Genomic DNA, 14,065 nt, shown 5'->3' with positions numbered 1-14,065 from the left:
AACCTCTGCCATTGGAAGGTGACAATTTTTGGCAAGAAACTGGAAAGTGAATACTTTTGGCAAGAAACTCTGATTTGAGCCAACCCTTTGCCACTGGAATTGACTAATTGTGGCAAGAAACTCTATTAGCCCTATTAGTTCTCCTCTGATTTGAGCCAAACCTCTGCCACTGGTAAGCGACCATACTTTTATAAGAAACTCTATTAGCCCTATTAGTCCTTCCTGATTTTAGGCAAACCTCTGCCACTGGAAAGTAACAATTTTTGCCCAGAAACTCTATAAGCTTTATTAGTCCTCCTTTGATTTGAGCCAAACCTCTGCCACTGGTAAGCGACCATTTTTTTTATAAGAAACCCTATTAGCCCAATTAGTTCTCCTCTGATTTGAGCCAAACCTCTGCCACTGGTAAGCGACTATTTTTTTTATAAGAAACTCTGTTAGCCTTCTTAGTCCTTCTCTGATTTGAGCTAAAGCTCTGCCACTGGAAAGTGACCATTTTTAGCAAGAAACTCTATAAGCCTTATTAGTCCTCCTTTGATTTGAGCCAAACGTCTGCCACTGGGAAGTGACCATTTTTGGCGAGAAACTCTATTAGCCTTATGATGAGTCCTCTGATTTGAGCCAAAACTCTGCCACTGGAAAGTTACTAATTTTGGAAAGAAACTCTATTAGCCCTATTAGTCCTCCTCTGATTTGAGCCACACCTCTGCACCTGGAAAGTGACCATTTATGGCAAGAAACTCTATTACCCTTATTATTCCTCCTATTATTTGAGCCAAACCTCTGTACCTGGAAAGTGACTACTTTTTGCAAGAAACTCTGATAGTCATATTAGTCCTCCTCTGATTTGAGCCAAACCTCTGCCACTAGAAAGTGGTCTTTTTGGGGCAAGAAACTATTAGCCTTATTAGTCCTCCTCTGATTTGAGCCAAACCTATGCCACTGAAAAGTGACCATTTATGGCATGAAACTCTATTAGCCTTATTAGTCCTCCTCTGATTTTAGTCAAACCTCTGCCATTGGAAAGTGACTACTTTTGGCAAGAAACCCAATTAACCTTATCAGTCCTCCTATGATTTGAGCCAAACCTTAGCCACTGGAAAGTGACTAATTTTGGCAAGAAACTTATATTAGCCTTAGTCCTCCTCTGTTTTAAGCCAAACCTCTGCCACTGGAAAGTGACCAGTTTTGGCAAGAAACTGAATTAGTCTTATTAGTCCTCCTCTGATTTGGCCAAACCTCTGCCACTGGAAAGTGACAATTTTTGGTGAGAAACTCTATTAGCCTTATTAGTCGTCCTGTGATTTGAGCCAAACCTTTGCCACTAAAATGTGACCACTTTTCACAGGAAATACCTTTTAAACAATTCTAGCCTTTCAATTGTTAATAAAACATTAGAACCTATTTCATAGGTTACATAAAACAGCATCTACCTGCAATTGCATAGGGTATCTATTTTATTTACTCTTAACTTCGATCCTAAAGAACAGGTAAACATAAAAATACCATTTAACACAAAGTGAGGACAGAATGTCTAAAAGGCTTTCGACAACACAAGTAAAAATTGCACAGTAGCAGTGGATAAATGTTGACATGGTAATGATCAAAGAAATAGCATGGATAGGCACACAATATATTCGATAGTTATTCCCCCTGGCACTATTGCTTAACAAGTTTTTACAGCTGAACCAGCTTGTTTCAAAGATACCTCTATGTAAAAACTAGTTTATATTCTTGTACAAACAAAAAGTTTCTTGGGTACCTAATTATCATGTGGCAATACCTAGGGATTTCCATAATCTAGCTAAACCAAAAAAAAAAACTTTCTCTGATCAACTAATTTGTACCTAACCAAGCTTGAATCCTGGATAAAACTGGAGAGTTATAGAACTTCTCTTTGTGATGACTAACCTGCCTTCTAATTAGATTGAATAATTCACAAAATGTAAATACAGGCATAAAATTATCCATTTCTACAAACTATCCATGATCATCCATTTGGTAAATAAAATAAACAAGTGAGCACACATAGTACTGTACCAAATAAATATGCTACATGAAACATAGAACATTTGCAGTGTAGATAGATAAAGCATAACAGACCAATGTATGAAAAAAATATATTTTTCAATATTAAACTTACCCGGTGATCATATAGCTGTCAGCTCTGCTGCCCGACAGAAACACCTACGGACGAAATGCGCCAGCGATCGCTATACAGGTGGGGGTGTACATCAACAGCGCCATCTGTCGAGCAGGTACTCAAGTACTCCATGTCAACACAGAACCAATTTTCTCTCTGTCGTGCCACCGGCAAGACCTACTAAATACGCTGTTGTTTTCTGGATTGATTTTCACGTTATTTGGTGAAGTATTCATTTCTGGTTATTAGCTATCGCTGTGCAGAAGTTATCTTCAATACTTCCTTGCATTCTTTTGTTGAATTTTGGATTATTTGTTGACGACTTGGATAGATTTTGAATTCCCCCCTTTGACTAATTCAAGATGTCTGACCCTTCTCAAGTCCCCAAGTACAGGAAGTGTAGCGCTAGGGACTGTTCAAGGCGTCTTCCGAAGGCCTCTATCGATCCGCACACCGTTTGTTCCAATTGTAGGGGTAAAGCCTGTCAATTGGAAGATCGATGTGAGGAATGCGTTGGGCTTTCGGAATTCGATTTTCAAGAATTCCTGAAATATGCACGTAGGCTAGAGAAGGATAGAATCAGGAGGAGTTCGTCTCGCTCAGTAGATTTTTCCTCTTCCCATGCCCCACAACCTATTCCTTCCCCTGTAGTGGTTGCACCCGACCCCCCTGCTAGCTCTCATCAACCTTCAATGGCAGATATGATGCGTGCCATCCAGGCTCTAGGTGAGAGAGTCGAGTCATTGGCGAATGACCGCAATCAACTCATGGCTGACGTCAGGGAGTTGAAAGGTAAGAGTGCAGTGGGAAGTGAAGTGAGAGTTAGTGCAGTGAAAAGTGTCAGTGTTACGCATGAGGGTGCGTCTGTTCGTGCCTGTCGTCCTCCCAGTCCGGGACCTCTTGCAAGCTCCCAAGCCCAGGGGAGAAGCAATGTCGTACGACCAAAGGGTTCGACAGGCTTTAATCAGCGGACAGACGTTCCCTCCGTGGTTTCGGACGTATCTTGCCTAGATCGTCCCACCCACAAGAAGACGAGTGAGCCCGTTCATTCCTCGTCTGCGGAAGAGGTTTCTCGCCAGAAACGATGGACCAAGGTCTCACGGCCTCTTAAACGCAAGGTCCCTTCCGAGCAAGTCCAACGGCCCAGGTGTAGCCACTGGGTCAGTTCGGACTCGCTGCAGTCCTCCGACGACTGCACGCCTCCTAAGAGAGGCAAAGTGGTACCGCAACAGGCATTAACTCCGTCTGTTGCCGCACCAGCTGCTGTAGACCCTAAGTGGTCTTTACTACAGTCTATGCAGACTCAGTTAGCTTCCTTTATGCAGGAGTATCGTGCGGAGAAGGTTGACGCTGCACCCGTTAGCCTACAACCAACCACGGTTGTGCGCCCAGCAGACGCTGAGGCTGCCTGCTCCCACACTCCAGCTGTGAGAGCTCCACCACCCATGCGCAGTCGACCCTGCCAGACGCATGTTGACGTTCACAGACGCACGGAACCCTCCGTTGACGTTCGTGTGCTACCACAACAGGAGGGTGGAGTTCAGTTGCCGTGTTTTGACGCAGTGCGTCAGCCTCCGCAACCCACGGTGGTCTCCGCTATCCGACCACAGGCAGGAGTAGACGCTTTGCGTCCCCACTCAGCTATGGTTGTTGCCAGTTCTCAGACTGACCAACAGTTCCATGACGTTGGGTCCAGTGCAGCCACGCATGCACCCGTGCTGCCGGACTCAGCCGTCCAGCTTTTACCTACTCCTTTGCCGCTTCCTCCTCAACATTCAGACGATGGACTCTCTGATGATGACGAAGCTGCACATCTTGACGACCAACACTCGGACATCGACGAACCCAAGACCACGCCTCCCTCCTTAGACTTTAGGAAAGTGCTTGCGCTGTTCAAGGATTTATATCCGGATCAGTTTGTGTCTGCAGCACCACGCTCGCCTCCCTCTGAGTTCGCTTTAGGCATGCAGTCAACAGCACCTGCCTTTACGAAGCTCGTACTCGCGCGCTCGTCCAAGAGAGCTTTCAGGGTACTGGGAGAGTGGTTGCAGTCCAAAAAGCAACTTGGGAAGACAACCTTCATGTTTCCCCCGGCCAAGCTTGCTTCCAGATCTAGCGTCTGGTATGCCACGGGAGAAGTTCTCGGCTTGGGAGTTCCTGCCTCTGCCCAGGGCGACTTCTCAAGTCTGGTAGACTCTCCCCGCAGGCTGGCTATGAGACGCTCCAAGATTTGCTGGACTCCTTCGGATATGGACCATCTTATGAAAGGAGTTTTCCGTGCATTCGAAGTCTTTAACTTCTTGGACTGGTGTTTGGGAGCGTTGAGCAGGAAGACCTCACCTTCTGATAAGGAAACTTCCATGCTCATTATGTCCTGCATGGACAAAGCCATACGGGATGGTTCTAGTGAGCTTGCGGCTTCTTTCGTGTCCGGGGTCCTCAAGAAGCGGGATCACCTTTGCTCCTTCTTGTCTGCTGGAGTCACCCCATGTCAAAAGTCGGAACTTATGTTTGCTCCGCTCTCGAAGTGTCTCTTTCCTGAAGAGTTGATCAAGGAGATTGCCGCCTCCTTGATCCAGAAAGACACTCATGATCTGGTGGCGTCATCCGCACGCAAAGCCACCCCTTTGCCATCCGTGCCTAGACCCAGGATGGACACTCCACCGTCAAGGTTCATTCCGCCCTTTCGTGGCAGAGCCTCCAGCAGAGGAGGTGCTCGTGCCCAAAGACAACGTGGGAGCAAGAAGAAGGGTTCCAATTCCTCTAGAGGCAGAGTCTGACTGCCACCTTCTTCAGGCAGCAGTGGGAGCCAGGCTCAAGAACTACTGGCGGACCTGGGAGAACAGGGGCGCAGACGCACAGTCTGTGAAGTTACTCAGAGAGGGGTACAGGATTCCATTCTTGCGCAAGCCCCCTCTAGCAACAACTCCCATCGACCTCTCTCCCAGGTACAGAGAGGAGGACAAGAGGCTAGCTTTACAGCAAGAGGTGTCTCTCTTACTTCAAAAGGGAGCGGTAGTCATAGTCCGGGACCATCAATCCCCGGGCTTCTACAACCGTCTCTTCTTAGTGGCGAAGAAGACAGGAGGGTGGAGACCGGTGCTAGACGTCAGTGCTCTGAATGTCTTTGTCACAAAGCAGACGTTCACCATGGAGACGACAAAGTCGGTTCTAGCATCGGTCAGGAAGGAAGACTGGATGGTCTCGTTAGACCTAAAGGACGCTTACTTTCACGTCCCCATCCACCCAGATTCCCAACCTTTTCTAAGGTTCGTTTTCGGGAAGGTTGTATACCAGTTCCAAGCCCTGTGCTTTGGCCTAAGCACGGCACCTCTAGTTTTTACCAAACTGATGAGGAATATTGCCAAATTCCTGCATTTAGCAGACATCAGAGCCTCCCTCTATTTGGACGACTGGCTTTTAAGAGCTGCGTCAAGTCGTCGCTGTCTGGAGAATCTCAAGTGGACTCTGGATCTGACCGAGGAATTGGGTCTCCTGGTCAATATGGAAAAGTCCCAACTCGTCCCATCCCAAACTATAGTATACCTAGGAATGGAGATTCAGAGTCAAGCTTTTCGGGCTTTTCCGTCGGCCCCCAGAATCAGTCAAGCCCAAGAATGCATCCAGAACATGCTGAAGAAGGACCGATGTTCAGTCAGACAGTGGATGAGTCTGATAGGGACGCTTTCATCACTGGACCAGTTCATCGCGTTAGGGAGACTCCACCTCCGACCCCTTCAATTTCACCTAGCTGTTCACTGGAGAAAGGACAAGACGCTAGAAGCGGTCTCGGTTCCTATTTCCGAGAAGATGAAGTCTTCACTGACTTGGTGGAAGAACAACATTCTCCTCAGGGAGGGTCTGCCACTGGCTGTTCAGACCCCCGACCACCTTCTCTTCTCGGACGCATCGGACACGGGCTGGGGTGCGACATTGGACGGTCGGGAATGCTCGGGCACGTGGAATACGGATCAAAGAACGTTGCACATCAACTGCAAGGAGCTACTGGCAGTTCATCTGGCCTTGAGAAGCTTCAAGTCCCTCCTTCTAGGCAAGGTGGTGGAGGTGAACTCCGACAACACCACAGCCTTGGCGTACATCTCCAAGCAAGGAGGGACTCATTCGATGACGTTGTACGAGATCGCAAGGGACCTCCTCACCTGGTCAAGAGATCGAAACATATCCCTTGTAACGAGGTTCATTCAAGGCGACATGAATGTCATGGCAGACCGCCTCAGCCGGAAGGGTCAAATCATCCCAACAGAGTGGACCCTTCACAAGAATGTATGCAAAAGACTATGGGCCTTGTGGGGTCAGCCTACCATAGATCTGTTCGCAACCTCGATGACCAAGAGGCTCCCAATTTATTGCTCACCGATTCCGGACCCAGCAGCAGTTCACATAGATGCCTTTCTTCTGGATTGGTCCCATCTAGACCTTTATGCGTTCCCCCCGTTCAAGATTGTCAACAGAGTACTGCAGAAGTTCGCCTCTCACGAAGGGACAAGGTTGACGTTGGTTGCTCCCCTCTGGCCCGCGAGAGAATGGTTCACCGAGGTACTGCAATGGCTAGTAGACGTTCCCAGAACACTTCCTCTAAGAGTGGACCTTCTGCGTCAGCCGCATGTAAAGAAGGTACACCCAAGCCTCCACGCTCTTCGTCTGACTGCCTTCAGACTATCGAAAGACTCTCGAGAGCTAGAGGCTTTTCGAAGGAGGCAGCCAGAGCGATTGCTAGAGCAAGGAGGACATCCACTCTCAAAGTCTACCAGTCGAAGTGGGAAGTCTTCCGAAGCTGGTGCAAGTCGAAATCAGTATCCTCAACCAGTACCTCTGTAACTCAGATAGCTGACTTCCTTTTATACCTAAGGAAGGAAAGATCCCTTTCAGCTCCCACGATCAAGGGTTACAGAAGCATGTTGGCAGCAGTCTTCCGTCACAGAGGCTTAGATCTTTCCAACAACAAAGATCTACAGGACCTCCTTAAGTCTTTTGAGACCTCGAAGGAGCGTCGGTTGGCCACACCAGGTTGAAACTTAGACGTGGTACTAAGATTCCTTATGTCAGCAAGGTTCGAGCCTCTTCAATCAGCCTCTTTTAAAGATCTCACTTTGAAAACTCTTTTCCTCGTCTGCTTAGCAACAGCTAAAAGAGTCAGTGAGATACACGCCTTCAGCAGGAACATTGGATTTACATCTGAAACGGCTACATGTTCCTTACAGCTTGGTTTTTTAGCCAAAAACGAACTTCCTTCTCGTCCTTGGCCCAAATCGTTCGATATTCCAAGCCTTGCTAATTTGGTTGGAAGTGAACAAGAAAGAGTACTATGCCCTGTAAGAGCTCTTAAGTACTATTTGAGACATACTAAGCCATTACGTGGACAGTCAGAAGCTTTATGGTGCGCCATTAAGAAACCTGCTTTACCTATGTCGAAGAATGCAGTTTCTTATTATATCAGACTTTTGATTCGAGAAGCTCATTCCCATCTGAATGAGGAGGACCATGCTTTACTGAAGGTAAGGACACATGAAGTTAGAGCTGTCGCAACTTCAGTGGCCTTCAAACAAAACAGATCTCTGCAGAGTGTAATGGATGCAACCTATTGGAGAAGCAAGTCAGTGTTCGCATCATTTTACCTTAAAGATGTCCAGTCTCTTTACGAGAACTGCTACACCCTGGGACCATTCGTAGCAGCGAGTGCAGTAGTGGGTGAGGGCTCAACCACTACATTCCCCTAATCCCATAACCTTTTTAATCTTTCTCTTGAAATGCTTTTTTATTGTTGTTTTTTGGGTTGTCCGGAAGGCTAAGAAGCCTTTCGCATCCTGGTTGATTTGGCGGGTGGTCAAATTCTTTCTTGAGAAGCGCCTAGATTAGAGGTTTTGATGAGGTCCTTTAGTATGGGTTGCAACCCTTCATACTTCAGCTCCTAGGAGTCGCTCAGCATCCTATGAGGATTGCGAGGCTCAGTAAGGAAGACGTACTTAAAAAAGGCAGAGTAATTGTTCAAGTCGACTTCCTTACCAGGTACTTATTAATTTTATGTTTGTTATTTTGAATAACTGCTAAAATGAAATACGAAATACTTAGCTCTTATTGTTAACATATATGCTGGTCTCTACCCACCCCCCTGGGTGTGAATCAGCTATATGATCACCGGGTAAGTTTAATATTGAAAAATGTTATTTTCATTAGTAAAATAAATTTTTGAATATACTTACCCGGTGATCATAAATTAAAGGACCCACCCTTCCTCCCCAATAGAGACCCAGTGGGCCGAGGAGAAAATTAGTTCTGTGTTGACATGGAGTACTTGAGTACCTGCTCGACAGATGGCGCTGTTGATGTACACCCTCACCTGTATAGCGATCGCTGGCGTATTTCGTCCGTAGGTTTTTCTGTCGGGCAGCAGAGCTGACAGCTATATGATCACCGGGTAAGTATATTCAAAAATTTATTTTACTAATGAAAATAACATATCTCAAGAGGTAAGAATTTCTTCTTAATTACACACATGAGTGAATTTCAAGAAAAACTTTACATCAGCAAATATGATAGCTGTAAGAAATAGAAATAAAAATCATCTAGTAACATGTTCAGGCTTTCAGATGCCTTACAATAAGAATTAGATCTGAAAGTTTAACAATTGATGGACTTACCAAACAAAATTCAGACATGAGAAATTACAAAGGTGACAATATAATTGCAATAAACCTAAGAGAAATTAAATTAATACAATATCATCTGCTCTGGTACCTTACTTGATAGCACAATAAAAATGTGATTGAACTCTGTAATAAAAACAATAATGTGGAGCAAAAAAATGAAAAACCACTACAAAGCCTTAAACAACTTTACACACTAGTCCAATGCTTATTAACATATTTGACCAACAATCACTAGTATGAAGAAAGTTGTCAAGATCATTCCACTAGTAGGAAACTTGTTTTTTTTTTTCTTTTTCACTTTTCTATTAAAAAATTAATTTTTTCTGTCTCCATTTCTCCTAATGAATATGAGCATTTCACTTTCAAATTCTTTAGAGATTTCACCACATACATAGAAAACTATTTTTTCTTGTATATATTCTGCTACTCATAAAATTATATAAAATATAATGCACAGGCTGCCAAACAGCTGTCTACATTCACAATGAAAAATCCATGCAATTAAAAATATACACAAGGAATAAAATTCTAGACTAATACACATTGTTGTACATTAATATGCAACAGCAGTTTCTAATGCTGTTCAATATACAGCCATTCCCATACTCTACATACAATTGTACATTCAAAAGGCAGAAATCTGTATACAAACTGATGAGAATATTTTATACATATCTTTTCGATCAATATGCACTTCTTACTAAACAATGCTACAATATGGTGAGATTATAATTGTTCTTTTTGATGTGATCTCGAATTTGAAAAAATTCTTCTTCAGCAACATCCCAAGAAGATACACCGAGGAATTCAAGATTTGGACAGGACTCCACAAGCCTATGGACACTTTTTAGAGTTAATGGAACCTGTAATGAAGAGAAGTATATTAAAATTACTATGTACAAAAGTGAAATTTTATACAATAAACTATATTTTCCCTAAATATACCAATTGCAAACACCTAAGCTTTATTCAGTGGAACATCTACTTACGATTGCCTAAACATACAAATTTTCCAACATGCGATGTGAAATTTGATCCAATATTCAACTTGATACCCGATGTAATTTCCAACACACTATGCCGAAGTTTCTCAAAGCGTCGCAGTTTCTTGGTTACTCCACTAGACAACAGCATGTCAGTCTGTTCACAGCTCTCCTGCATATTGTGTGGTTCTCCTATGTTCGGTTTGTAATTAACAGTGCTTAATGCCTTCCTTTTTCACATTCCCTTCTTTATTTTATAATCATGGGTCCAAAGAAGGCTAGTGTGAGTAGTAGTAGTATTGGGATAAAAGGAAGAAGGTAATGCTTTCCTTAGAATTAAAACAAGGAATCATAGAAAAATATAAGCGCTGTGTGCGTGTGAGTGATCTGGCTAAACAATATGGCCGGAACATGTCTACGATCATCAAGTAAAAGGCAACCATTGAAGTGGCCAAACCATCTAAAGGGGATCACCATCATCTCTAAACATCGCAGCCCTGCCCTGGAAGACATGGAACGCATTTTGCTTATATGGATAAAGGACAAGGAGACTGCTGGTGATACGATCACTGAAATGATCATATTTGAGAAGGCCAGACTATCTATTGCGACTTGAAGGCGACGGGCTCTAGGGTTGATGAAGGGGAGAGTTCAACCGATCCTACAACAGAGGAATTCAAGGTGTCTCGCTGTTGGTTCGCGAAATTCAAGAAACGGACCGGGATTCATCCAGTTGTAGGGCATGGGGAGGCTTCAAGTTCAGACACCAAGGCTGTACAACAAATTTGTTAAGCAATTCGAAAAGATCTTGAAGGAAGAAGGCTACGTAGTGCAACAAGTGTTCAACGCATAAATCACCACCGAAGAGAAGAAAATGCCTAGACATAAGCCTATTATTATTATTATTATTATTATTACTTGCTAAGCTACAACCCTAGTTGGAAAAGCAGGATGCTATAAGCCCAGGGGCTCCAACAGAGAAAATAGCCCAGTGAGGAAAGGAAACAAGGAAAAAATAAATATAAACTATATAAACTTTAACAAAACAAGTGGAAGGGAAATTAGATAGAATAGTGTGCCCAAGTGTACCCTCAAGCAAGAGAACTCTAACCCAAGACAGTGGAAGACCATGGTACAGAGGCTATGGCACTACCCAAGACTAGAAAACAATGGTTTGATTTTGGAGTGTCCTTCTCTTAGAAGAACTGCTTATCATAGCTAGACAGTCTCTTCTACCCTTACCAAGAGGAAAGTAGCCACTGAACAATTAGAGTGCAGTAGTTAACCCCTTGGGCAAAGAAGAAGTGTTTGGTAATCTCAGTGTTGTCAGGTGTATGAAGACAGAGGAGAATCTGTAAAGAATAGGCCAGACTATTCGGTGTGCGTGGGCAAAGGGAAAGTGAACCATAACCAGTGAGAAGGATCAGTTGACTTTTGCCCTATGTGTCAACGCCAGGGAGGACTGCAAAATCAAGCCGTTATTGGTTTACTATTCCGAAAACCCTAAGGCATTTAAACTGTATAAAATCAATAAGGACTTGCTGTAAGTTTTCTGCTGTGTTAATGCTAAGGCTTGGGTTACTAGGCTTTTCTTTGTTGAATGGGTTAGCCAAGTTTTTGGACCTGCTGTCAAGAAGTTCCTTCAAGAGATTAATTTGCCTTTGAAGTGATTGCTTTGCCTGGATAATGCTCCTGCTTAACCCCCAGGACTCGAAGATGATATCCTAAATGAGTTCAAGTTTATCAAAAAGTGCTGTATCTCCCACTAAACACCACCCCTATCCTCCAGCCCATGGACCAGCTAGTCATTTCTAATTTCAAGAAACTTTACACCAAAAACTTGTTTAACACTAGAACGGCCACTGATGGTTAACCCCCTAGAACGACCAAGCGGTCAAAATGACCGCACATGAATTTCCTCTGCAGTTAGGCTATTATTTTTTAATTTATAATTCCTAATTTATTTTTGATCATTCTTGGATAATTAAAAATGGTTCATGAAATAAACAAGCTGTGCTTTATTTAAACCAATGCCATTGAAGGGTACAACTATTTTTGTTCAATAGGAAAACTCAATATTAAAGAATGAAATTAATAAAGATTACAATTGCTATAATAACTAAAAAGGCTGCTGAAATTTAAATATCGACATGGATACAGAAAAATACAGGTAGGTTCTATGCACAATATTCACATAAACCCTCTTACACATACATAGAAAACACACATACACACACAAACATATATACATATATATATATATATATATATATATATATATATATATATATATATATATGTATATATATATATATGTATATATATATATATGTATATATATATATATATATATATATATATGTATATATATATATATATATATATATATATATATATATATATATATATATATATATATGTATATATATATATATATATATATATATATATATATATGTATATAAATATATATATATATGTATATAAATATATATATATATATATATATATATATATATACATATATATATATATATATATACATATATATATATATATATATATATATATATATATATGTATATACATATATATATATATGTATATACATATATATATATATATATATATATATATATATATATATATATATATATATATGTATATACATATATATATATATATATATATATATATATATATATATATATATATATATATATATATATATATATATATATATATATATATGTATATACATACATATATATATATATATATATATATATATATATATATATATATATATATATATATATATGTATATACATACATATATATATATATATATATATATATATATATATATATACGTATATATACATATAAATATATATATATACGTATATATATATATATAATATATGTATATATATATATATATATATATATATATATATATATATATATATATATATATATATATATATATATATATATATATATATATACGTATATATACATATATATATATATATATATATATATATATATATATATATATATATATATATATATATATATATACGTATATATATATATATATATATATATATATATATATATATATATATATATATATATATATATATATATATACATATATATATATATATATATATATATATATATATATATATATATATATATATGTATATATATATATATATATATATATATATATATATATATATATATATATTGTGTGATTTCACTACAATCCTTACAATGTACGATTTACTGTTTACATTTTACACAAATGATTTTCTTGATGACAATGTTTGTACATTTCCCACATACAAACTTTTTGCACTTACAGCAGATTTCTGTTGTCTTATTCCCTTTACACTGTCTTATTTGGCATTGTTTTCTCTTGTTTGAGGTATATGAAACATTTGCGTCAACATAAGTATCCGCATCACTTTCACAGTTTCCTTCGGCATGAATGTTCTTGAAGGTTTTCTGAAGTTCTTCAGCTAACCGAAGAATAAAATCACGACGGGAAATTAGTTCACCTGTGACTTCTTTGTAGATAATCCAGGCATTGATACCAGAAAAATCTAATATATTATAAAAGACTTGGACAGGCCATCTTCGTGAAGCGGCTTTTGTAGTGTATAATCTTTCCATTTGATCCACGACATCAACTCCAAATTTAGAATTATTGTAGTAACTAATGGTGTCTGGAGTTCTCTTGGCATCATTTCCAATTTCTACCTTTTTATGGACTGTACTAAGTAAGAGAACATTTTTATTTTTCTTGCACTGATACACTGTCAAAGTGCACTGATTATGTTTTAGTATCTGTGAGCTGTACTGCTTGTCACGGGTATTTCTTATGAAAATTGGGATCTCCCTTCGTATACGGTTCACAGTCCCGACAAGGCTTGTATTTTTAGCAAGCAATTTTTCAGCTAACTTCACAGATGTGAAAAAGTTATCAGTGGTCACATTTCTCCCTTTCCCTGTATATGGTTCTGTGAGCTTGAGAACGACGTATTCCGAGAGTGGTTGGTTTGATGGACGACTCTCGTCTTTTCCAAGATAAGGGAATCCATTTAGAAGGTATTTTGATTTTGCGTCAGCCGCTAACCAAAATTTTATTCCAAACTTGTCAGGCTTACTGGCAATATATTGGGTAAAAGGACACCTGCATTTTGTTGGAAATAACTGCTCATCTACGGTTATATTTTCACTAGGCCTATAACAAG

At 40.3% G+C, this 14,065-nt stretch overlaps 1 protein-coding gene across 1 annotated transcript in view; it reads right to left on the bottom strand.

Moving 5' to 3' along the window:
- Nucleotides 1-8,587: 8,587 nt before the first annotated feature.
- The window catches only part of LOC137627426 (F-box/LRR-repeat protein 20-like), a 210,602-nt gene continuing 205,124 nt past the window's right edge, over nt 8,588-14,065 (bottom strand). The window contains exon 8 of the mRNA XM_068358512.1: nt 8,588-9,674. Within this exon, the coding sequence (XP_068214613.1) occupies nt 9,522-9,674 (153 nt within the window). The 3' untranslated portion in view covers nt 8,588-9,521. The remainder of the gene's footprint in view (nt 9,675-14,065) is intronic.

This window comes from Palaemon carinicauda, chromosome 35 (assembly GCF_036898095.1).
Source record: "Palaemon carinicauda isolate YSFRI2023 chromosome 35, ASM3689809v2, whole genome shotgun sequence".
Taxonomy (NCBI): domain Eukaryota; kingdom Metazoa; phylum Arthropoda; class Malacostraca; order Decapoda; family Palaemonidae; genus Palaemon; species Palaemon carinicauda.
The sequence above is the reverse complement of the archived record's forward strand: the minus strand, read 5'-3'. Positions and strand labels throughout refer to the sequence as shown.